This window comes from Pseudorasbora parva, chromosome 15, assembly GCF_024679245.1.
Source record: "Pseudorasbora parva isolate DD20220531a chromosome 15, ASM2467924v1, whole genome shotgun sequence".
NCBI lineage: Eukaryota > Metazoa > Chordata > Actinopteri > Cypriniformes > Gobionidae > Pseudorasbora > Pseudorasbora parva.
This window is the reverse complement of record NC_090186.1, coordinates 17489190-17516296: the sequence shown is the minus strand read 5'-3', so window position 1 is coordinate 17516296 and position 27107 is coordinate 17489190. Positions and strand designations below refer to the sequence as shown.

At 38.0% G+C, this 27107-nt stretch overlaps 1 protein-coding gene across 2 annotated transcripts in view; it reads left to right on the top strand.

Moving 5' to 3' along the window:
• The first annotated feature begins 9600 nt into the window (after window positions 1-9600).
• rad51b (RAD51 paralog B) overlaps window positions 9601-27107 on the top strand; it is a 61039-nt gene continuing 43532 nt past the window's right edge. The window contains exons 1-7 of one of the 2 annotated variants that reach the window (XM_067417246.1): window positions 9601-9795; window positions 9892-10005; window positions 10082-10186; window positions 12414-12550; window positions 12629-12748; window positions 14944-15127; window positions 21141-21213. In XM_067417246.1, coding sequence (XP_067273347.1) covers window positions 9712-9795; window positions 9892-10005; window positions 10082-10186; window positions 12414-12550; window positions 12629-12748; window positions 14944-15127; window positions 21141-21213 — 817 coding nt within the window. In that variant the 5' untranslated portion in view covers window positions 9601-9711. Of the gene's footprint in view, window positions 9796-9891; window positions 10006-10081; window positions 10187-12104; window positions 12196-12413; window positions 12551-12628; window positions 12749-14943; window positions 15128-21140; window positions 21214-27107 lie in introns of those variants that run through there. The other variant, XM_067417248.1, reaches the window with a different exon arrangement.

The following is a 27107-nucleotide window of genomic DNA, read 5'->3' as shown; positions in this document are numbered from 1 at the left end:
GTCAGGGGGCAAGTGAATGTGCTCACCCTTCATTTCATTAAACTACCGATGCTCACCCCTCATCTGTCTGCCAGTGCCGGCCATAGACATAATGTCAATTATATAAAATATTATATAATTTATATACTGTATACTATGATGCTCTAGCTTACAGATTTTAATACAAAAACAAAAGTAGATGAATAGCCTATAATTAATATAATTCTTTATGCAAACAGCTTTGAGTAAAATAAGTGGCTATTTAATCAAGCAATACAACGGCAACACAAATTAAAATGCATAACCTGTAAGTAAATACGGTCTCATTTTCAGGAGATACTTGTGGAAATTTAGCTCCCGCAGCTATGACTGAGACCTACTAAATTATTTAAAAATAAATAAATAAATGTCATTTAAGCTCTGCTTCTTTGTCAATGTTTTTAACTTAATGTGCTAACATCCAGAATATAAGGTAACACGGCCGCATTTCCTTTATATGTGTATAATTTCATGTGCCGGCAACATATTTTAGACTTTTTCCATAAATGTAGTTATCTTAAACAATCAGACCAAATAAATTTCAGTGAGGATAATGTTTATGTAAAGTTAAGAGTTATGAGGTGTCGCATGTCTGTCCTGTCATGTGTGGCACATTGGTGTTTTGTTACTTTAGGCATATGCTCGTGTCTCTGTCAGACCCCTTCTCCTTTTTATATCATTATTGGTTTTAAATCATTACTCTGCCGACCACCCTGGCCTCCCGAAATCTGCGTCCCACCCTGGTCTGTCCCTCCCGTCCCACCCTGGTCTATCCCTCTAATTCCTCCCTGGTCTGTTCCTCCCGTCCTGCCCGTCCCATCCTGGTTTATCTTTCCAGCCCCGCCCTGGTCTGATGGAACGTCTTGTAGCCACTCTATAAGGAGGGGGTAATGTCACATGTCTCCTGTCCCCCTGATCGATATGTTTAGAGTTAGTTTTTGTTTCTTGAATATATGCTGTTTTGTGTTTACGTTATTTTTGTGTTAATAAATTCCCCTATCCTCTACATATGAGTCCTCACTTCAGTTTTTCCTTCATTTTACATTACACGAGGATAGCAAAATAAACTGTGACATATTATACCCAAAAATTCTTCATACAGTGGGAAAAATTTGAGACCAAATTTATTCAGGCACTTTGAACTGAACATGTTTTGCTTATGTGTTGTTGTTTTTTTTCCCTTAAAGGTGCGCTATGCAACGTTTCCATCCACTAGAGGGCGCCTATTCAAAACAAAGGCATAGTTTGATGATGCCAAGTTTGAGCGCAGCATCTTTGGACATCTTCACAGCCGGTGGGAAAGAATCGGGATAGGACTCAATTTTCATGACAGAAATCATGTTTATGGATGCGGTTATTAACGTTACTGTAGTATGAAGCAGAGCAGGACCAAGTGTTGAGGAGCTGAGCAAGGCCGCTGGAGCAATTGTTAATAAGATGAACAACACATGCCTTGGAAGCAGCGGGACTTTTATTATGACAGGACACAATTGCCGGGCACCAGTGCAATTTCCCCTTTTCTGGTCACGAGTAGGGGGTAATGCTGCTGTTTATCATATTAGATAAATTTGAGTGTGTTAAAAATTATTTGATGTCGTTACTCAGTGGCTGCTGTGATGTTGCACAGTACTAAGAGTAAAGCTTTTCTGCCAAATAAAATCGGAAACCGAGGTTAAGGCAGATATGACGCAATTGACAGGCAACTCCCTCAGGCATCCCGGCTCCTTGGTTAAAATAGCAATTTTCTCACAATTTACAATAGTTGTAAATTTATATATTGTATATTTATATATTGTAAGTACTCAACTGAACAAAATATATAACACTGGCCTAGTGGCTTTTGGATATTTTACTGCAAAATTACTACAAATGCACCTTAATTTAATTATACAATCAATGATAATATCCCTTAAAACTCATTTTGTTAATCAAAATAGATTAGGATTGGTGAGGGGGAGGTACAGACAGGTATAGAGGTCTCCTTGGCGGTGTTGTGTCCACTTTAGGGTGGAAAAGCACTGTTTTCAAAGACAAAACATGTCTGATTGTTCCATGGTTGATTGGTTCTGCCTAGTTAAAGGAGTTAGGATTCTCTGGAGAGTGAGAGTAAACAAAGAGTTGTTCACTGCATTTCTGGCCTGGTTGTATTTATTTTACACTATAGGTGGGTTGAGAATTTTGGGGCGGCCAAGGTGGGTCAGGAGCTTTGGGTGGCCATGGCAGGTCAGGAGGCATGGGATGCCATAGTGGATCAGGAGCCCCATCCCTTGGGGCTTGTGTAATGTAGCACATTCATAAGTTGGAGCGGCCTCGTGTGCTGGAGTGGGCTCATGAGCTGTAGTGAGCTCGTGGAGAACAACTGGAATGGGTCCGTGGAGAATTGGAGTGAACTCGTGGAGAACTGGAGCAGGCTCGTGGCAACTTGAAGGTGACAGGCTAACTCCAAAAAGCAACGAGCCAGTGGTCCATGTAACTGTGGCTCTGGCATCGTGGCGGCCATCTTGGACTGAGACGAAGGCTCTGGCGTGGCAGCAGCCATCTTCTTTGGTGGTTTGGATTTTGGGACAGGCAGGACAGAATGGGAAGACCCACAGGTGGGATATGGGGAGAAAACTGGCTGTGGATGAACTGACCAGGCCTCATGCTTTTCTGAGGGGACCAGACAAGGAAGACATCTTTTCTTCAACCTCTTCAATTTTGAACAAAACGATTTAAAAAGAGAATCATATTAATAGACTTGTCTAGGGAGAAGGAACAGGTAGGTTCAAGATATATTGAATTATGTCCTCGTCCAGATACTTCAAAAAACACCTGTTAAGTGGATCATATGGCCAGTTCACCAAACAAGACAGCTCCTCCAAAATTCCTCCACGTACCTTTCCACCGGGCGACTGTCTTGTCGAAGCCCCCAAAGACAATCCACCGCAGACACATCTCCCTTAGAGAGTACGGGGAAATACCCATATTTCTCAAAGTCCTTACTGTGAGGTCCATAGTTCTGTCACATGTGTGGATTGCAGGGATGAGACAGAATTTGGCTTCAGCAATAGACAGATTTATTTAACACAGGAACAAAACAGCAACCAAACACTAAGCAAACATAACCAACATTAATAACGGACAAGGAGTGCTGGGAAGTGAGTCCACTATAAAAGGAGTGCAAATGACGAAAACCAGTGCTGCGTTCCACTCCACTTTTAGACACACACTTGCAAACTTCCCTAAGAATTTTCCCTTTGGGGGATTCCCTGCCGCCATTTTGAAGTGCGTTCCACTTTGTAAAGTGGACAAGGGAAGTTTATATGGACAGAACATTGCTCCCTTGATTTTGACCAAAGTAGCTAGTCTACTTCATATGTACACTTCAGGCAGCTTCATATACCACAATGCAACACAATTGTGACATCACTGCATATTGCGTTTAATTCATTATAAACAATAAACCTCACTATAAACAAACTCTGTGATATTTTAATTAAAAATTAAATATTTTCAAAGTTAAAAACATTTTAAACAACCCAAGCACCTATATACATATAGAATGCTGCATTAAACAATTTCTTAAAAAACTTAAAAATCAACTCCATAGTGGATTCCAAGTGATCAGGGGATTAGGACGTTGAATCCAGGGAGAGCAGGAGAGAAGATGACAGAGTGAGTTCAGGTGTGGGACAGGGAGGATCATGGGAAATGGACTCCAGGAAGAGCGTGGATTGTAACACATATATGTTTGAACCAGAAACTGATTCAAAAGAAAAAGAGGAAGAGTGAATTATACAAAGCCATTGTTAAGGGATAACAGTTTATGACTCAAGCCATGAAGACCAAAAGTCAGGAGTGCAATTAAAAATTTACTGAAAGAATAGTTTGCAGTTTCATCAGCAGAAGCCATCTTCAAGTCTCAAAAGGAGTTTGTAGGCCACACTCCCTCTCAGTCTATCGTACATACAGTTTCTCAACAGTTATACTGTTTTCAAGGTCTATCCAATTCATTATTGCAAGGTGGATGATTCTGATTGGCTCAGAGAAAATGAACAGTCATGGTGAATTTCCACATATTGTCAGTTAATCAAATTCACGTCATGTGTTCATGGATCACTTGTTGACGCTTTCTCCCCATATTTAGGAACGTAGTGACCTTCCAGGTCTGGAGCAGGGGTCAGCTTGCCCAGAACAACAAGTCCTCCCCATCTCTTATGATGCCTGTAATCCACATCCAGTACTAATCTGTAACACAGAATACTGCACACATACCCATATACACAGTTTCTCTAAGGCTGGAGTTGATTAACACTGTTAATGCACTCCTGGCATGTTAGCATGTTAGTGCGATACCTCCAAAATCCAAACACACGACAACAAGTTCTGCTATCAAGGGTTTAGCGACACATCTCACATGTAACATCCCTAGGCCAGACCTTCAGTCACTCCTCAAAGAACAAATACAAACTTTAGAAAACAATCAGAGGTTCTCTTGATTAATTAATTGTATAACTGGAAACAACCATTAAAAATCATTATAATAATATAGTGGAATAGATATTGATTAAGGCTTTAATTATGAATTTAATTTGTATATATACAGGTATGTTGAAGCAGCAGGGGATTTCAAAATCCAACCTTTCATCATCTATAAGTAGATGTATTAGAATGGTAATGTGTTTCATGTCGCCTATCACATGGACACATAACAGTAATTGATTTGATTAGCCTCCTTTGGCGTGACTGTGTTATCAAACAGCTAATATTGTGTTGCTAATGTTACACACAGCATGTTCCCGTTCACCATAGACAACTGCCTTATAAAAAGAAGCATCTTTAGAAATGCTTTGAACATCATAGAACGTCAGTGGAGAAACGCTCTGCCCCCCATTTTGACCCATTGGTTACATGTTTGTGATTTGAGGAAACGGGCGTGTCAAAAATGTGTTTTTGAGACACTATACAGGTTTAAAGATAAACTACTGATGAAGTTGCACATGGTTTGTCTTAAAGCAGTTTAAAAACACCACTTGTACATATAAACAACATCAACAAATTTGATTTTCACAACAAGGGTTGTTAAACCAGGCTTCTGCCAAAATTCCACTGAAATTATCCAGAACTATTTGTCCCATGAAACTTTTTTCTCCCTTGACCTGTTACTGTTTGTGTTTCCATCGTAGTCTTTAGAGTACTGTGAAGATTACGCAAATTAGTCAGGTGATGTAGGTGAACAGTTTCATTGCCGGTCGCCATTTCCAGTTCCTGCTGGATTTCGTCCTCTGCATATAAGCTAAAGCCTGAACCTCATCGTTGGTCCATCTGTCGTATTTTTTAAACTCCATTGTTGATTCAAATAGCAAACAACTCTTACTGCACGCAACACAACATAAAGTTTTGGTTGAATTATTTGGTTGAAAATTGGAGTCAAACAATCAAAATGCTGTGTGAACTCATATCAGCATGTTCGCCCAAGTCCCAACCCTGAAAGTTCCTGAACTTTGCAAAAATACTGCAGTAACTCTTGAGCAGGGACTTTCTGAGTTTTTTACACAGAACTTAATTTAGACCCTAGTCCCTGAGGTGGAAACATATGAAGTACCACCCCAAAGTTCTTAGTTCCTGGGGAAAGTTCCTGTGGTTTAATTTACACGGCTTTAATTTGAAGTGAATTTAAAGACTGAATAAAAACGTTTCCACCTAAATTAACCAGAACAATTTGTCCCAGGACCTTTTTTCCCAGGAACTCTTTTTCCCTCAGACCTGTTGCTGTCTGCATTTCCCTCGTGGTCTAAAGTACAGTGAAGATTAAGGGTGCTTTCACACCTACCTTGTTTGGTCCGGATTTTCGGACTTTTCAGTTTGGTACGAACCAAAATTACAGGTGTGAAACCTCCCTCGGACCACGGTCCGGACCAAACAGACGAAATTTGGTCCGACGTCAAGAGGTAGTCTCGGTCCGGACCAAACTGAACAAAGGTTTGGTTCGTTTCTTGTGTGAAAGCATTTTCTGTATAGTTCGGACTGTCAGACCATTTACAGGAAGTTCTGGTGTAGGATTAGTGAAAAAACACAGATTAAACTCACAGCACATGTAAGCAGCAGTGATCGCGCAGCATTTTAACCAGAACCGCTTGTGTACTCATGTCAGCTCGCGTGAACAGCGTGCTCTGCTTGACTATATGAGTTTCAGTTTAGTTATGCGACCGCTCCAGTTCATGTGCAACACAAATGATCACTCCGTCACGGGATGTCTGCTATATTATTTATTTAAGCTTATTTATTAAATTCAGGCAAACGATTAAACATTTATTAAAATTAAGATACAAAATAAAGCTTTCTACAAAACAAATCTAATGAAGTGGTCAAAATTATTTCTGACTCGATGTCTTTGCACATCTGTGCACGTTTCATAATCAATATAGCCTAGATGAAATTTAAAAATAACATTATAATATTTAAACATAACTAGGCTATAAAATAAAATACATTGTTTGGCTAAAAAGCCTGTCTTCTAGGAGCTCCTCCTTTCCTGTCGGTGCCGATAAAATGTTTGCACAACGAGGACGTTCATTTGGTGAATTTGCCTCGAGTATAGTTAGTGCTGCAGATAGTAATGCCATAATATTAACATTATTGGCAACGATGCGTCTGTTCATTCATTCTTGTCAAAGTTAGCCGCTGAATTGACAACACACTGACGTCAGACGCACGTCCGCTAACAAACCAATCAATGTTAAGATGCAGCCCACATAGATGATGACGACAGGACGCCAGTGCGTCATGTAAAGTTCTTTGGTGCGCTAACATAACTGCAATGTGAAAGCAAACCAAAAAGAACCAAATGTCCAAACACAAACTTTGGTTCGGACCTTGGTGCGGACTTTCAGGTGTGAAAACGCCCTAAGTCCGGTGACGAAGGACTGCACGCGACTTTCCAGAGCCCACTGGATTTCGTCCTCCGCAAATAAACTTAATAAAGCCTGAACCTCATCGTCGGCCCATCTGTCGTATTTTTTACACTCCATTGTTGATTAGAATAGCAAACAACTCTTATACTGCAAGCTCCGCAACAGACTTTTATGTTGAAATAAAATGCTGCTTGAGCTCACCCAATCAGCATGTTCAGCGCTCAATTCCAACCCCCAAAAGGTCCTGAACTTTGAAAAACTACTACCTCGCAAGTGGGGCTGTTTTGAGGATGAAATCTTTGACATTTAACAGTCATGCATGCTTTTGGCAGACGCTTTTATCCAAAGCGACTTACATTGCATTGTACACATTTTACTTTTTTGTCAGTTCTTGCATTCCCTAGGAATCGAACCCATGACCTTGGCGCTGCCAGCACCTTGCTCTACTGGTTGAGCTACAGGAAAGCCTTACCCAGGAAAGCCTTACCCAGGGTAAATCTTTACCCTGAACTTTGTTTAGACCCCATTTCCTGCGGTTGAAACACACAAACTACCACCCCAAAGTCCCTAGCCCCTGGGGAAAGTTCCCGCTGTGGAAAGTGGCTTACATTACTCATATACATGCTGTTTTTTACCCTCTAAAAGAGAAAGCAAGAGAAGGAATATAACGTGTGAGATACACATTTATCCATTTTGACCCTTGTAGGCCATTTCTGAAGTTTAAAGTTTTTTTTTTTTCAGTGGAAGTTACTAGTTTTGTAAACGGTACTGGAAAAAAAAACTTTAAACTTCAGTTTAGGTTTTATAAAAGTCCTGCCTGTTTCTGTATTTCAAGCAGTTAATGTAAATTGATGAAAACAATGTCTTTTTTCTTTCACAGGGCATTTATAATTAGCAGGTGAAATAATTATGTTTTGAGTTCTGCATTAAATATTTTACAAATGATGCATTTTATATTAAAACTATACATTATATTTATATCGGCCAGATGTATCCGCAGTAATTCCTCTTAGTCTATTTTAAACAGAGGACATGGACTGACAGGGTGCTTATCTCTATCAGGTATAGAGATAGTGAAAGACAGGCCCGATACTTTGTCCATACATGGCCCTCCTGTGTGTCTCAGTCCAACTTCACACCGGCCGTCAGATGCCATATGAGAGCTTTCTCAAGTACTTGTGGGCTCAAAGAACCTTTGTGAACGGTCAGTGAGTTTCTCTAGAGCATTTCTTTCATTTAAAAAGGGCATTTAGGGCAGTTTGATTTGATTTTCAGATGTTAAAAATATTTCTGGTGCTGATTTTATCACAGTGATCTCCTCAAAAGCTTGGTCACTTGATTTTGCGACTATTATGCACTCTAAAAAAGGCATCGTTTTTTTCAAAAGCCATAATGACTCTAAACTATTTTTGAAGATTTGGTACTTCGGCCCTCACACATGTTAAAATATTGTGAGAAATTGTTTAATTTATTATTTATCATCGCCATTCCCTTGCATTTTTAGCTAAGAATGTTGGAACTCTTTATTCTCGGATCACTGTAAAAATATGATAAACATGTTTTTACATTTACTCATCAAAGTAAGTTGAACTATATTTAAACATTTTTTTAACGTTTTTTTTTTGTTTAGTTTTTAAGTTGAAATGACTTAAACATTCAAGGTGATTGTACTTAAAAATTTAAGGAATTTTTTTTTTTTTTTTTTTTTTTTTTTTTTTTTTACAGTTAAAGAACTAAACTTTTCACTTTTAAATCTTCAGTCTGTTTTCTTTCTCTTCTGTTTGTGTAACCCTGAAATTTGTTGAATCTCACCACACCTTGCTTCTCCTCCATGCAGGTGTAAATTAAGTCTCATCTCAAGAAAATTCCCAAGATTATTAAAATGAGAAAACCATAAAAAGACCTCCATCGGACTGACGTCATAGGGCAGAGTTGACAGCGAGGCATGACAAAAATAACTTGGGAGGATCACCAAGGTTATCAAAACATTAAGAGGTTCAATAGGAAAGCATTTAATCAAACCAAGACAAACAAATATGGTGAATTATGATTTATTTTCAGCTGTTAAATCGTAACATTCTTTATAAACACAACTTCATCATTATTGCTTGTGGCATACCCTATACATTTTTAAATAAACATAATTCCTTTCAGTGTCATGATCAGTTATCAAATAATTTTGTTAAAAGTGGCCCACTGAAAAATATAATTTTTGTCATTATAAATTTATGATTAATAAATATCACATAGCCTACTCACAGGTAAGTAAAAACCACAAATTACCCACGGCTGAACCGTCATATTTGATGTTATAATGTAATCATACTGAATAATAATACTAATAATACTACTAGGCTACACTACTACTACTACTACTACTAGCCTACTACTACTAATAATAATAAATTACTAGCTAGGCCTACAGTTTTACTAGAATTATTAATTTTCAAAAAACAAAGTAGACAGAAAACATATGTTCCTCTAGCCAACAGTATATGCCAGAATATTAACTTATTTATTTTTGTACTGATTTAAATTTTGGTTAATAAGTCCAAAGTCATTTTTTCATAATACAAATTTTAACTACATTACCCACAATCCACTTGCGCTGTTTTTTTTTTTTTGTTGTTGTCTTGTTTCCGGGCGCGCTTCGCAAAACTCATAACGTTTTTTTTTTTTAAATCAAGCCCAAAATCTAAAGCTGTCTGTAACGTATCATGTGTACAGTCGTCACCGAAGGTTGTCATTCAGCCTATTATAGTTATATCACGATCGCATAACTCTTAAGGGTTTTGTGTCAATGGCAAGTAAGAAGTTAAGGAGGACGGGCGTCTCAGCTGATCTCTGCGAGCGACTCAAGCGGCATCAGGTGGAAACCTGCCAGGTAAGATAATTCAAGCATCCTGCTCTTTTATTATATTACGACCACCTCTTGGAGGAATCATCGTAAAGAGAAGACGTGTGTAACTCTGGCCTGTAGGATGTTCTGTCCACCACTCCCGTGGAGCTCATGCGCCTGGCTGGACTCAGTTATCCAGCCTCTCTGGAGCTCCTGCGTCTAGTCGGTAAAGCTTGTGTACCGGCTGTGACGACCGTAAGTTACGCACCCAATCAGGTCCTGTTGATTCTGAGTCTTACATTATTATTAGTGATGTTGTTTTTGTTGGCAGGCACTGGATTTATGGAGGAAAAAGGGAGAGCTGTGGTTCTCCACATCACTTCCTGCCCTTGACAGATTACTGCAGGGAGGTCTGCCACGGGGTGCTCTCACTGAGGTACAGTAGTCTAATTTTGTATCAGCTTTAAGGAATAGTTCACCCTAAATTGATATCATTCCATGTATTCACCATCATGCTGCTGAAGCCTGTTTCTGCTACATAAGAAAAAATAAAAATACATCTTGTAAATCATAATTATGAAATCATTCAAAAAGTTATACTTAAGCTGGGTGCACACTTTTTGTATATGACTTTTTGACTATCAAAACCTGTCATAAGGATCATTTTGAAATGTGCACCCATTGATGTATGGTTTGTTAAGAGAGGACAATATTTGGCAGAGATACATCTATTTGAAAATCTGGAATCTGAGGGTGCAAAAAAATCTAAATATTATGAAAATTGCCTTTAAAGTTGTCCAAATGAAGTCTATTTACATATATATTTACGGTATGACAAAATATTAAAATATCACAGAACATGATCTTTACTTGGTATCCTAATTAGCTTGGATGTCAGTCCACAACATTTGAGGTCGGGAAGTTCGTTCTGGACTTGATCCGTTGTGGAGCTACTCCAACCAGAGCTGTTCGGACTGTGGGTACACGATCCGTTCCACCTGCATGATCCGCTTCACACGTTTCACGCATGCACGTAATTATGTATTAGAAAACGTCACGGTTTTCCTACACTATCGGTACCTGCTAATGAAACACTTGACGGCAAGGCAGCACAACTTGCGTTAACTACAAACAAGTGTGGGGAAATATTATGTATTTCAAATTGACAATGGAAATGACTTTAAATAAGCATGTGTGCACACAAGTTTTATTTAAGAGTAAAAATTATCTCTCTCTTACACACACACACACACACTCCCGCTCCCTCTCAAACACACACACACACACACACACACACACACACACACACACACACACACACACACACACACACACACACATATTCACACTCTCTTTCTCTCTTTCTTTTCTCTTAAGTGTCGCAGTACAATTATCCGCATGCATGGAAAAGATCATGCAGTGTCGTAAATCCTTGCAAAACAGAATTATCATTTCCGCATGTGCGTTTTCTAAAGAGTCCACTCCGCATGCGTAGAAAGGATCATGCAGGTGGAACGGATTGTGTACCGACACGGACCAATCAAATTGTCAGGGTGGGCTTATATGATGATGGACAGATGATCAACTGTAAAGCAAGCATTCACGTCACCAAAGAGCGCTTGGGTTAACTTTGGTTACTAAATGAAGAACTTGCACGTATATGCAGTCACCTTTACTATTTGTCTTCAAAAGTTACGATCCATACACAAAATTGTGGTGTTCTCATTGGCCACAATATTGGCATTGAAACCCTGGGGGAAAATGGCTATCAAAATATTTTTAATATTATCTCATAATCTGGCAGCAGGAACAATATGCTTGGCTGCTCTCAATTTAAAGGGATACTTCACTGCCTTTTCATATTAAACTATGTTATTCCCTTAACTTAAACGAGTTGATACATACCTCTCTCGTCTCAGTGCGTGCACTTAATCTCTCTGACACGCAGTGACGATCTGATAGCATTTAGCTTAGCTCCCTAAGCCCAGTTCATTCACTATGGTACCAAACAGAGATCAAGTTAGAATTACCAAACACCTCCACGTTTCCCTATTTAAATACAGTTACACGAGTAGTTGAACGATCAAGTATGGTGACAAAATAAAACGTGGCGCGTTTCTAATCGGATTAAAAAGGAGAACTATAATGTATGGCGGAATAGCACTTCTGAGAGTACTTCGGCTCGGCGCAGTAAAAAGTCCCGGCCGAAACATCTTCCCTCACATCTCCCTATTGACAGAAATGAGAGAGTGAGGGGGAGGTGTGAGGAAAGATGTTTCTGTGTAACTGTATTTAAATAGGGAAAAGATGGAGGTGTTTGGTACTTCTAACTTGATCTCTGTTTGGTTCCATAGTGAATGAACTGGGCTTAGTGGGCTAAGCTAAATGCTATCAGATAATCACCGCGCGTCAGAGAGGTTAAGTGCACGCACTGAGACGAGAGAGGTATGTATCAACTCGTTTTAGTTAAGGGAATAACATAGGTTAATATGAAAAAGCGGTGAAGTAACCCTTTAAGACCTGACGCACAGACCCATGTACTGTTACACATGCTTTTTCTTTTTCAACTGTTTAAGGCATTCTTTAAACGTTTGTATACTCACCAATAACTCAATTTGGAATTCTTTTTAAGTAAGCATGACCGTCTTTGTTTTATTTGTCAGGTGACCGGCCCATCGGGCTGTGGAAAGACTCAGTTCTGTATTATGCTCAGCGTTTTGGCTACACTGCCAAAGAGTATGGGAGGTCTGGACAGTGGAGTCATCTACATCGACACAGAGTCGGCTTTCTCTGCTGAAAGGTGTTTAAAAAGTTTGCACGCTCTCTCTGATCTGCGGATTTTGTGTTTCCTCTTTAAATAACCTTCTTCCTCTCTAAGATTGATAGAAATGGCACAGGCAAGATTCCCAGAATTCTTCTCAGTGAAGGCACGGCTGCTGGAGATGGCATCTCGTGTTCATCTCTTCAGGGAATTGACCTGTCAGGATGTCCTGAATAGGTTAGATCACCTCCCAAAACAAATATAATACAATTTAATTTAGTATACTTCAGCTCAATTCATGAATCAAATTCCTATGCAGAGCTTTTAGGTGATCAGTTTCCTTTAGCTTTAACAACAGAGCATGGCGCTAGCAAGGGAATGCGTGACATGATGTGATAAAATGTTCACTATCAATCAAAGAAATAATGTTTTTTTTAAAGGTGTTTCTTATGCTCAGCGAGGCTGCATTATCTTATTAATATACAAAAATACAGTAAAAACAGTCATATTATTACAATTAAGTAATTGTTTTCTATAAAAAATTAGGGGTGTCATACAAAACTGACATGTTTTAAATCATGGTTCTCTATGTTTTGGCATAGCAGGGAAAGATCAAAACAAAACAAAACAGTGGTTTTCTGAACAAACTATGTCTTTAAAGGCTTAAAGTTGACCTAATATGCCCCTTTTCACAAGATGTAATATAAGTGTCAGGTGTCCCCAGAATGTGTCTTTGAAGTTTCAGCCCCAAATACCCCACAGATTTTTTGTATACCATGTTGTACATTTTTGAGTGGAAGAAAAAACATGCTGTTTTGGTGCATGCATCTTTAAATGCAAATGAGCTATTGTTCCTCAGAAGAGGGTGGAGCCTGTACAGCTTGTGCCTCTGATACCTTGTCATAAACTAAAATTGGCTGTGATTTTATCTACAATGGTCACTCTCGCATGACATTGCAGTTCTTTATCATCATGAAAGTTCATTATCTGTATCAGGTGGCTGTCAGGCAGGGTGTCCTGTGAGTTTTAAGCGAAGTTCTCTTTCACGTAAACTGTCACAAACACACAAGGTTATATAAAAATCACATGAAACCATTAGGAACCTTTTAGTCTCCAGCACCACCATTTGTGCAAGGTGTCAGGATCTCAGAGACCTAAGTTAGATAACGAATCCAAAAAAAAGTGCCCGCCCTAATAAGAATAACAAGCTGAAGTGTTGTAAAATACATGATGACTGTCTTTTTTTATAGGCTTAATAGACAGATAGATTGAGAGTGAACAGCACCATCATACCATTATTTGAAGAATTCATCTTCCAAAATCTAAAGAAAATAAGTTTTGGGACTTCAGTTTTAGTCCATCTCCTATCCTGAAGTCCGTTTTGCAGAGATTCACTAAAAAGGAACTCCCAATTTGCAATTTCTAGTATTGTATTAGTATTGTATCCTTCTCATGGGCATTTCATAATTTTTGAATTTTCAGTCTTGAGTTAAATCTCTTTTTTGGCACATTTGATCTGTAAAAGAAAACGTGCCTAATAATTCTGCACACTAGAATATAAGGTGTTTTTAATTTCTATTCACACTAAGTAAATAGAAATGAAAGTGAGAGTGTTTATTCACACTAAGTGCAAATAGCGTGTCTTGTTGACAAGTGTATTAATCCGAATTAACAAGTGTATTAATCCGAATCGTGAATCAATCCGCTGATTTTGAACAGTGAAACTTTGTTTTGAAATCGATCCATCCCCTATACAAGTAGTTATTTAGTTTTTATGCGCAAAAAAAACTATTCTCGTTGCTTCATAAAATTATTGTGAACCTCTGTAGTGAAATGGGCATTGTAGCGACGTCTTTAGTGCCTTTTATGGGTCTTGAGAGAGGAAATAACATCGGTGTCAATGGAGGCCTATCTGAGCTATCCGATTTCAAAAAATAAATAAATCATAATTTGTGTTCTGAAGATGAACGAAGGTCTTACGGGTGTGGAATAACATTAGGGTAAGTAATTTATGACATCATTTTCATTTTTGGGTGAACTAACCCTTTAATACTGTAACTTGTAATGAACTTGTAATACTACTTTACAATATTACTGTTTTGACTGTATTTTTGAACAAATAATAGCAACCTTGGTGAGCATATACCTTTCAAAAACATAAAAGCAATTATTCCAAACCATTCATTCACCAGTATTGTTTACAATAACAAATGCAACTGAATTCACGTTGGATACAATTGACTGCTAAATGCATGAATGTAAAAGTAATATGTAAATGTAATGAATGCAAATCCTGAATTTAAAATTGATTACAGCGTTATTGCACAAAGGAAGTGTGAGATGATGATAGTCTCTAACGCTAGGCCAGGCTGTATTTAAGCTTGTGAACACACATTAGTGGGGCGTTTTATTGCTGCTCTGATGTTACACAGGCTGGAGCGTCTGGAGGAGGACATTATTGCTTGTCGAGTGGGGCTCCTTATTTTGGATTCTGTGGCCTCTGTCGTAAGGAAGGAGTTTGACACGTCGCTGCCGGGTAATCTAATGCACAGGAGTAACTTACTGGGCCAGGAAGCTGCTGTACTGAAATACCTCTCACAGGAGTTCTGCATCCCAGTAAGATTGTTTACATGGTTGTGTACATCTGAATGTTGCAAATTTCCGCACTTGTAGTACATACGGTCAACCACAAGGTGTCGCTACACATTTATGTTTCTGCGTTTCAGTGATGTATTTCAAGTCACCTCTATAGTTCGAACACCAGAGTGTGTGAGAGAGCCCAGATGTATTAGAAAAACTCGCTAGGCCCGCACTAAGCCTGATCCATGTTATTTGATCTTGGGAATTTCCACACTACTCTCAAGATCTTCATGATGCATACGTTTACTCACCTCCTGCATCACCAACACATTTATCTAGAAGAGGAAAAGTAGGATTGCACCGGAATATGGTTTTCCGCTTCCTGCTCATGAAGAGTGTAATAGCTAGAGGGCTAACCCAGGATCAGGTTTTAGCTCTGTCTGTATTCCTCTCATCCACTAGTTTAAATTAATACAGTGGAGTCCCAAAAGTCTGAGTCTGTGTTTTTCTAATTTAATGCATATTTTAAGCAATTATAATAAAAAAAGTTATGATTATTATATAGAGAAACATACTGTATAAAATAATAGGAAGTTAATGTTAATGTATGTTAACTGCTTCTGTAGTTTGATTTAGTTTTGCTTTATTGAGTACATATTTCCAGCAAATGATATTTTAAACATTTAAATAGTATTATTATTATTTATTTATAGAGAAAAAAAAATACTTAGAAATTCATGTTAATTTGTTAATTCAATACGGATTCCAGAAAATTGTTACAAATTTAAATTATTATTATTATTATTATTATTATTATTATTATTATTATTATTATTATTATTATAGAGAAACATAAAATACTTAGAAATGTATGTTAATGTCACACTTGAGGTGTATAGATAATCCCATGATTGACGCAGAACGAACAATCATGAATGACTTTAATAAACACTAAAGAGAACACAAATACCATAACTTAAACGCAAGTTGAAATGATGAAAACCGATGGCTAAAATACACGATAATCAACAGAACATGGAACAGGTTTGAACTAATCCGGAGCCATGACCACTAATGAATGAACGAGCTCTCAGGGAAAACAATGACAAAAAAAAACTATGAGTAGAAAATAAACTGAACAAGACAATAAAACAGAAATCAAGCGTATAGCGTCAGTTATGGCAGGCCACGTTTGTCAATCTCGCATCAGCTGACTGTCAGCTGATCACGTCTACCTATAGAAATACAACTTATATATATATAGAGAGAGAGAGAGAGAGAGAGAGAGAGAGAGAGAGAGAGAGAGAGAGAGAGAGAGAGCTTCTCAATACTATCAGCAGCTATCGCGTTTCTCCAGAGCTCATTTACCCTCCTCCATCCCCAGCTCCTCCTCTCGTCAAGTCAGGATTTGGTATTCTAATTCCCCTTAAACCAGACTAAATTCCTGAATTATTTTGTACATTTAATATAAACAATGATACCTACAATACATCATGTTGGCTCTATTCTGTTTACCATAAGGGGGGTTATCACTACTCTCCCTGCTCTTATCCATGCTAGGCTGCATGGATGCGCAGGGAGTTCTTGTCCAGGAAAGAAACATACCGGCAATCCAAACCTCAGTCAATCAATCATCTTTGACAATAGTGGTCCTGACTGAACATGACTATGAACTAGACAAGACATGATAGTAAAGGCTCACGGCAGAACTGATTTTGCAGAGAGCCAGGCTGGAGCCAGGAGTCCAACTGATTGAGCTGAAGACTTGACCAGGGGGGACTTAGGTGGACCAGAGGAGACTTAGAGCCAGGGTGACATCGAAGGTCTGTAGAGCCACGGTGGAGCTTGGCAGATCGGGGCAGAGATGGTGGGAATAAGAACAATAATGAAACCAGAGGGAAAAAGGAGCACGGTGGAGCTAGAGGGGAAGAGGGTCGAGGCACTCAGAAGACTCAGAAGTCCAAGGTGGAGCCAGAATGAGGAGGAAGCCAGGCGGAGCCTGAGAGATGACATACAATGGTGGAGGAAGATGGAGTTTTAAACCAAGGTGGAGCCGATAGTTTGGAGGACCAAGGTGGAGTCCAGGGATGCACAGTCCGAAGGATGCACAGACCACAGCGGAGCTGATGAAGCCCAAGTATTTGGAGCTGGGTGGAATCATTGGTGGAGCAGAGGGGCTGAAAAAAATCAGTGGAGATGAGGCTGAGGAACTGGATGGCTTTAGCAGAAGAGGAGTGAGAGGGAGGCTGGGTGGGTGGGATTATCTGTGACAAGGAGCCTTGGAGCTAGGCAGAGTCAATTGACTTGATCGAGTGCCGTTTGACTCAATGCCGACAAAGACGACTTGGAACTGGGCTTAACCAGCGACAACGAAGATAACTTAGAACTTTGCTTAACCGGGTAAAGACAACGACTAGAGAACCAGCAGAGACTATAGTTTTAAATGCTGTATCAATAAAAAACATTGAATTTAATTAAAAAAAACTAATATAAATAGATAATATTTAAAAAGCATTTTCAGCATTTTTTGACCAAGAGCATCCAGAATTTTTGGTCTCTGCCTAAAATGTTCATTTAGTATCAAAATAGTAGAAATTAACATAAAAGTCTTGGTATTTTGTATGTGTTCATTTTGCTTTTATGACAGCAGCATGACTTTTTCTTTTTCTAGATTAAAATTAGATTTTCAGATTTAAGATTAGACTTTAAATTATTTCAGATTTAATATGGGTTGCACTGCAAAATGTGGTTACAGATCATGTTTTATAGTTACTTGAGGGAAATTAGGATGGACATATATTTAAACATGACTCTAATGTCAACAAAGCACCAACTAGTCAATAAAATTATAAGTGTGTTACAATACAAAACTGGCCATTCCCCTATATTTTAAAATGACTAGTCAACTATTCTCAGAGGACATCCCAGACTGTAACCCCAAACTCATCTGATCTGCAGTTATTTGCTTCTGGTTCCCCTTCAGCCATGATCATTTTAAAGATAGCTTTTGTGTTTTAAATCAGTGCAGTAAATGTCTGTGCTTGACAACGCCAGTGGCCACAAGTGAGTTTTAATACAGCTTTCTACAGCAGTAGAAATGGGCCTCAACATGAAACCATATGGTAGATAACTCTTAGAGGTAGGTAACTATGTTATAGCCCCCCTCACACACATAAAAGCTCATAACCATAAAATAGGTCAACCCATTAAGTTTCCAAAATAAAACCTTACACTTTAGCACCTAGAGCCAAACCGTAATGAGGTAATTAAGTTTGTTCTCCCAAGTTTTAAAAATATAAAGAAATGTAGAGAAATGTTTTTTTGGCTTATTGTTTTTATTTGTGTAGTCTTGAGTAAGAGAGCCATGAAAGATATACACTAGTGCAGTGGTTCACTTTAGATCACTTTACCTAGCACATTTGCTCAAATCAGAACATTGACCTAGTTTCAACATTAGCTTTTTGAGTACAAGCTTAAGTACCGTACTACATTTTAATTAACTCCAATATTCATGTACTTAAGATAGATCATGCATCAAGGCCTCAACGTAAGGCCTCAACAGTCCATTATTTTAACTCTCTTCGGGTTTCTGGAAGTCTCCTATCAGAAAAGCCTCTTAACTCACATTTCACAATAATACCATTTATTGCAATGCAATTTAATGTGAATACATTTTATATAATATGCATAAAATGGAAAAATATTATTGTTATTTTTTTTTTTGTAAACATATTACACAGTTGTGCTTGCTCGGAGTCCATTTTTTATTTGTGATGACATGGCAAATTGTGAGGACATACATTTTGGCCTGGCTGTCTTACAAAAAAAAAAAGTATATAAACGCATGCAATAACGAGAGCACCTACAGAATATTAAAAACTGACTAATGTAGTCAATATTTTAGTTTTTTTGCATTATTGTTTGATTTTTGCATTAATTACTTGCCCTCATGTCAATCCAAACCCATAAGACTTCTGTTCATCTTCTGAACACATTCAAATCTTTTTGATGAAGTGATAGCTTTCTTTTTCTTTGAGAGCTACGCAACTACCACTTTGATGCTTTAAAAAGTTCATAAATGGGTTGTAAATCTAATCAATTTGAATTGAACGGTTTAGTCCAAATTTTCTGAAGAGACATGATCGCTTTATATGATGAACAGATTGAATTTAGGCTCTTATTCACATATAACATTCATCGACTCACATCAGTTGTTGTAAACGGAAGCTCAGGCGTGTTCACTTGACATGAGAGAACTAATGAGGTTCATTCCCGTGTGAAGCGCAGCACGTTTGAGCTTCAGCAAGAATCAACGAGGTTCATTCTCGTGTTACGCAGCACGTCTGAGCTTCAGCAAGAGGTTTGTTCTCACACATCAAGCAGATTCAGTTGAGCTTCTGTTTATGTTTGATGATCAATGTTTATATGTGAATAAATGCCTAATTTCAATCGGTTCATCATATAAAGCGGCCATGTCACTCAAAATTTGGACTAAACCACTCAAATCATATGGATTCGTTTTCGATCTCTATTAACTTTTTGAAGCGTCAAAGTGTCAGTTGCGTTGCTGGCAATGGAGGGACCGAAATCTCACAATTTCATTAAAAAATATCTTAATCTGTGTTCTGAAGATAAACGAAAGTCTTATGGATTTGGAATGGCATGAGGGCGAGTAAATGATGACAGAATGCTCATTTTTGCATGAACTATCATTTAAATAAATACATTTTAAATTGTTTCAATTTTAATAACTTTTGAAAGGTAGTTTATATACATGACGTGGCCCAATAAATAACATTATGTAATGAGTTATATCAATCAATCAATCAACTTTTATATAGCGCTTTTACAATCACGATTGTGTCAAAGCAGCTTCACAGTGTCAAACTTGATAATATTGCATCAAAATTAGATTTGGCTGTACAGTCGTTCTGGAGAAAACAGTGATGTTATCAGCTTATTTTAATTTATCATATAGCGACAATGTTGGCAGATCAGTATTATAGTTTATAGAATTAATTAAAACCTAATTCATAAATTTTATCTGTATAACTAGTTGAATAACTTGGATCATAATTTTAGTGTCCCCAACTGAGCAAGCCAAGCCAAAGGCGACAGTGGCAAGGAACCAAATCTCCATCAGGGCATGATGGAGAAAAATAAATCTTGGGAGAAACCAGACTCAGTCGGGGTGCCAGTTCTCCTCTGGCATATTAACACACCGTGTATGATTATTATTCTGGCAACATTACAGGTCAGAAATCATATTAGATCGGATTATTCAAAATTTCAGGGTATCACGGAAGAGACGGGTTTATTTAGGATGGTGCGTCGATTACACAAGAGTATGAATACATGAAAGATCAGAATTATTGCGCCGGAGACGGGTTTTTTGAGCATGACGTGCAGTTGAGGCAAATTCAGAGGAGACACCAATTGACACGGTCTCAGCAGACACTCCAGGATGCGTTGGTCATGTCCAGGCGCAGGTCCACCATCCGATTCGGACACGGCCCAGATCCGGGATAAACCTGGGGATAAACAGAGAGACTAATATGAGCGTAGATGCCGCTCTTTTTATATCAACAGATATGTTATGATGTTATGATGTATGGTGTGATGATGAATTCAATATCCGTTTAAAGCTTGAATTTTAGCAGCATCTAGGGGTGAGGTTGTGAATTGCAATCACTCAACGCTCACCCCTCCCTTTCAAAGCATATAGAGAAGCTATGGGGGGCATCACAGGACAAAAATGTTGTCGTCGGAGCAGAGAGTGACTAGCGCTCTGTAGAGAAGTTTAAGGTCACTGTAAGGGAACCCGCGGTGTATGTTGAAAGAAACAACGGTTCATTATGTAAAGTCTTTATACATCACTGAAAACATAGTACATGTTTGTTATATTGCATTTCTGTCAATAGATCCTCATAAATACTACACTGCACCTTTAATTTACATAGTGTCAGCAGACTGTTTACTCTTATCTTTGTGTGATCCAGTCAAAATGGACTGAACTCCACTGCAGATGTTTCCCTTCTGTCTCCCTCAGGTGGTTTTAACTAACCAGATCACCACACATGTGGGCGAGAAGGTTCACTGTCCTCAGTGGAATCAGGCAGATGGTAAGAACAGCCTTCCATCATCTGCTAGAGTCTAAACTGATTTTTAAGAATGTTTTTGTTTAAAACTACCTTGTGTCGGGATTTAATGGTGGAAATTTAGACCAGGAATTCCTGTCAAGAGGCTCTTCTGTTTCATCCCTCCCTGATGAGCCGTTCTCTGATCTGGCTAATGGAAGCCATCGTTCCAAGCCATTCCAAGATGGTATGTGAACAAATGAGCGTTAGATATGACCTTCCACACAAGCAGCTGTTGTAGGTTCTTTGGAGCTATATCATTGAACCTGGAGAAGATGTTATTACTCTAACCAGGGGGCTGAAAACACGATCCTCTCGCTCAACAAGCCTGTCTGGGCCTTCTGCGAATCCCAGGACGTCTCTTATTCCACGGCTGTGCAATGACCCATGTCTTCTGTCACTGTATATATGGAATACTGCAAGTATTCTCTGGCGTATATCCAGGTGTACAGTTGGAGAGGGTCTTGTTTTGGGGCAAAGCTTTGAGGAAAGAGATACAGGCTCCATTTTCATGTTATCTAACAGACACATGTTTCTTGTCCTGTAACTTCACCCTCAGACACCTCTTTCTTTACATCTCACTGTTCCACTCGAAAAGGTGGAGCTACCAGTAACTCTTTCTCCCACTCATTTACTCTCTATCTTTCTCTCACACATGCACACAAATGTTTTTCCATCTCTTGGGATTTTGTAGGGAAAGTATGGCCCTTATACAGCCTCACCCTGTTTATCTCTTCTTTCGGCCTTTCTCTCTCCATCCTTGGTCTTATCTGACCTCTCACTTAAAGTGATTGTTCACCCAGAAATGAAAACATTGTCTTTATTTACTCTCCCTCACGTAGTTCTTTCTTAGTTCTGAAGTTTGAAAGCAGAAGTTTGTTAGAATATCCACACTGATATTCCATTAAAACCCCATAAAAGACAAAAATTTGGACCCACTTTATATTAGATGGCCTTAACTACTATGTACTAACCTTTTTAATTAATAATTTGATACAATGCACTTATTGTGGACATACATGTTTTAACATTGTACTTACATTTTAAAAATACCTGCATGTAATTACGTCTGTAATTAATTTCTGTAGTTACATTTGTAATTACACAGTTAGCACTTCCCTTACACCTAACCATACCCTTAAACTGACCCACACCACCATACCTGTATCCAAGTCAATATCAGCAAAAGTGCTTTGCAATACAATTTGAACACAGTAAGTACATTGTACTTATTTTTTGATGTAAGTACATAGTACTTAAGCCCACCTAATATAAAGTGGGGCCAAAAATGTATTCATGCTTGCTTTCAAATCAACATTTAAATGCATCTTAAATTGTCATAAGACACTTGAGAACTACTATCTACTAAAAACTACTCAAATGTGTATATATATCAAAATAGCTTTACCAAAAAAAGTCTACCGAACATTCTGTTTCATTTCTAAATGTTTCTTTCCATTCTTTCCATATTCGTACTTTCCAGAATTGTATGTTTGCTTTGTATCTTTCTAGTGAGCTTTTTTTTCCATAATAGTATCTTGCTCGCTGGGTTTGTAAGGCAGTACGTGAGCTGTACGTGATGGATTTTAGGAAGGGGGTCCATCATAAAATGTTGATCATATTTGGGGGTCCTTGGCATTATAAAGTTAAAAAGAACAAAAAAACAAAACCCTTGTTTGACTTGTCTCACACATCCCTATTAAGACAGCCCGTTCTTGAGAAAATGTGTTTTTCTTTGACCTTGGGAATGGAAGCTACTTTTGAGGTCTTTTGTTGAAGTTGTAGACAAAAGGCCAAACCTGCAGTTTGTATCTGCTTCCATAGTTAATCTGAGATTTTGACTGTGGTCCAGAATCGAATTTGCTCTCAACTACAACTGGCTGCTGTTTGATGCTTGAAATAAAATTCACATAAATAATAACAGACCTCAGCAGATTTACTGTCCATTTCTGCTTTAGTCACCAGCCATTGGCTTCAGGTTACGTTTGGGGTCAATTTTGATTCCACTGCTTGTAGTCTTAAGGTCTGTGTGTAATAGAGGCAACAGTGTTTTAGTTCTAAGCTCCTCTGAACATTGATAAGAAGGCTATTTTGTGTAGTACGATAGGAAAAAAGAAAGCCAGAGGTTTTTATTGTTTAATTTTGTTCTCCTGCATTTCTGTAACTTTCTAGACAATTTTAGTATACTGATATTGTGTTGTGAAATTTCCCACAGCCAAGGAGTTTTCTAGGAAGTTTCACATTATTTTTTTTGTATGAAGAGGCGACAGTAGTGAAGTATTTTTACTTTCTACTCAAGTATATGTACTTAATTTTTTCAAGTATATATGTACTTTATCAGTGTTCTTATTTGGAATACTGTTACTTCACAACATTCCAAAACATAATATTGTACTTTTTAATGCACTGCGTTTTATACTGAATATAATTTAATACTTAATTACATAAAACATTTAGCACTTTCTGACTTTTCCTCAAGTAAAAGTAATTCAAAGTTTTACTTGAGTACAAGAAAGTTCTACATTTTATATGTAATTATTAATGGTAAAAAAAAAAAAAAAAAAACTTATTTATGAAACGTAGTGGAGTAAAAAGTATGACATTATGCTTTGGAATAAAGTGATAGTTTTCCAAAGAAGAACACTGATAAAGTACATATACTTGAAAAATGTAAGTTCATATACTTGAGTAGAAAGTAAAAATACTTCACTACTGTCGCCTCTTGCCTCTTCATACAAAAAACCCAATGTAAAACTTCCTAGAAAACTCCTTGGCTATTTCCAAAGAAAAACTGATAATGTACATATACTTCAAAAATGAACTTGAGCAGAAAGTAAAAAATACTTCTACTGTCTGACTCTGCTTTATGAAAACATCAAGCAAGCTTAAATCATTGGTTTAAAAGCTGTGGTAGCTTTCGGTAAGATTTATTGTCCAGTAGCTACACAAAAAATATCCTAATAAAAATCAAATTATCCCATTAAAAACAGCAGCTGCTTTTGCAAGAAATTCACTGTGAAAAACAGTGACAATTTTACAGATGTTATAGAATGGCACATTGGTACTTGTATATTTTATAGCTTTTTTACCGCATGTTTTATTATAATGTTAATATACCAATCAACTTCAACTCCCAAAATATACTTTTTACATTAATATGTAATGAAATCAAAAATGAAGAAAAAACAACAAATGCTGAAAATACTCACTTGACACTAAAATAATGTTAAAACATTACCTAAATAGTATAGTTACATAATAGTGTTAGAATTTTCTGTTTTTCCATTGTAAATTATGTGTAAATGATATGGTTTTAACTTACAAAATAATTATTTAATAAGTTTAATATTGTACAATCAGATGACTTATAATGCAATGTTACGCCATTCTCAGTATTTCCACCGTATATGGTAAGCTAACTTAAAGTTAAAGCAGTTAAAGGTGCACTGTGTAGTATTTTTGCAGTAAAATATCCAAAAAACCACCAGGTCAGTGTTATATAATTTGTTCAGTTGAGTTCTTACAATATCCCAAATGTTTCTACCTATTTGTAAATTGTGAGAATATTGTTATTTTAACAAAGGAGCCGGGCCATCTGGGGGATTAGCCTGTCAATTGTTTCATATCTGCGTTACCCTCGGTTTCCAGTTTTAATCTGCAGAAACGCTCTACTCTTACTGCCATGTGCAACAAGGGTCACAGCAGCCGCTGAGCGAACGCACAGAGTAATGTCATAACATCATTTTAAACAGACTTAAATGTATCTAATATGATAAACGGAGCTGCGTTACCTCATACTCATGACTGGAAAGCGGAAATGGTGCTGGTGACTGCCCCCGTCATAATAAGTACAGCTGCAATCGCTCCAGCAGCCTTGCTCAGCTCCTTCAACATTCGGTCCTGCTCTGCTTCCTATTACAGTAACGTTAATAATAACATCCAAGAACAGGATTTCTGCCTGAGTCCTATCCCGATTTTCCCCTTTCCACCTCACACAGACCACGTTCCAAGATTCTGTGCTCAAACTTGCCGTCATCAAACCTTTGTTTTGAATAGGCGCCCTCTAGCGGACAGAAAAGTTACATAGTGTAGCTTTAACAGGTTTGTACTGTAGCATTTTTACAGTTTTTACATGTACATTTATTTATTTAGCAGACGCTTTTGTCCAAAGTGTATTACAACTGAGGAATACAGGAAGCGTTCTTTCATGAAAAGGCGAATAGTCACAAAAAGTGCTGTTAATTTAATATAAGGTATTTGATTGGCTTCGAATTATAAACATTGTTCCACTCTTTCCAATTGCACTGAAAACAACTTGAACGTTTATGCTGTGGTACCTCTTTCTATTAACATAAACGTCCTCGTCTTCCGACGGTGCAATAATTCGGATGTGGGTTCCATCGATTACTCCGACAACACCAGGGAAGCCTTCTATATTCATGAATGCAGTTTTTTGAGCCTGTAAGGTGAGAAGGTCCAGTGGAAATGAAATGAACTGTGACACAATGTGAGGTTCTGAAAGTGCTGTAATTGTTTGTGTGATCACTCTGCTTACAGAAGGTTGTGACAGACCTAAATCATCACTGCTGCATTGTTGCATTTTCCCAGTTGTCAAATGTCGTAATGTAGTGATTACTTTCATTTCTGGCGCTATGGCATTCCTGCGCTTTGTCGGAGATGTTAGCGTGTCTCTTATAAGATTTGTCACAAACATGATCCCTGCACGATCTAATCTATAGCGTCTTATTAAAGGACAACTCTGGTGAGATATTAACCTAGGGGTAATTAACAGATGGTCAGCGAGTAGATCGTTCTCTGGGATGCGTTTTCATGAAAATCGAATGTAAAGAGTTTTATCTCTAAAAACAGATTAGCTTATAACACTAGTCTATGGGGCACAGGGTAGTGAAATTAAATCGCTAGTTAATACCACTAACAAGGCTAAAAATAGCCTCACACTAACACGGTAGCATAATGAGGGTCCCTACATGCAAACCGAAGCATTGAGAACTTTGTAAGAGTACAAACAGTTTAATAAGAAGATACGTTGTAAACATAGTGCCTTACGCGTTCACGGACAGGCACCGTCTCGAAAAACAGTCTCGATGAATCGAGCGACGAGAGCTTTGCTAAGTGATGAACTGTGACTTGGAATCTCATATGGTCCGTTGTTTCCAGAAGAAAACACAGAACACAACAGAGAAAATAAATAAATAAAAATAAAAATGTCCATGCAATTACATTTCACAAACTTAATTCCTATCGACCAGCTCACTTAGAACAGCGCTCGTAGATCGATTCATCGAGACTGTTTTTCGAGACGGTGCCTGTCCGTGAACGCGTAAGGCACTATGTTTACAACGTATCTTCTTATTAAACTGTTTGTACTCTTACAAAGTTCTCAATGCTTCGGTTTGCATGTAGGAACCCTCATTATGCTACTGTGTTAGTATGAGGCTATTTTGAGCCTTGTTAGTGGTATTAACTAGCGATTTAATTTTACCACCCTGTGTCTACCCTGTGCCCCATAGACTAGTGTTACAAGCTAATCTGTTTTTAGAGATAAAACTCTTTACATTAGATTTTCAAGAAAACGCATCCCAGAGAACGATCTACTCGGTAACCATCTGTTAATTACCCCTAGGTTCATTTCTCACCGGAGTTGTCCTTTAAAGAAAATATAATCACCCCGTGAGAAACATGATCAATGTATGCTAGATCTGACCTTAAATCAGTGTAAATAAATGGGCCTCCTTAAAACCAACTACTCATTTAAACAACCCACCAATGAAAGCATATAGTTTTGCAGGTTCTACTTGTCCATGTAAAACAAATGAGCAGGTTTATGAAACTTTAACAAAGAAACATTCACAAGTGTT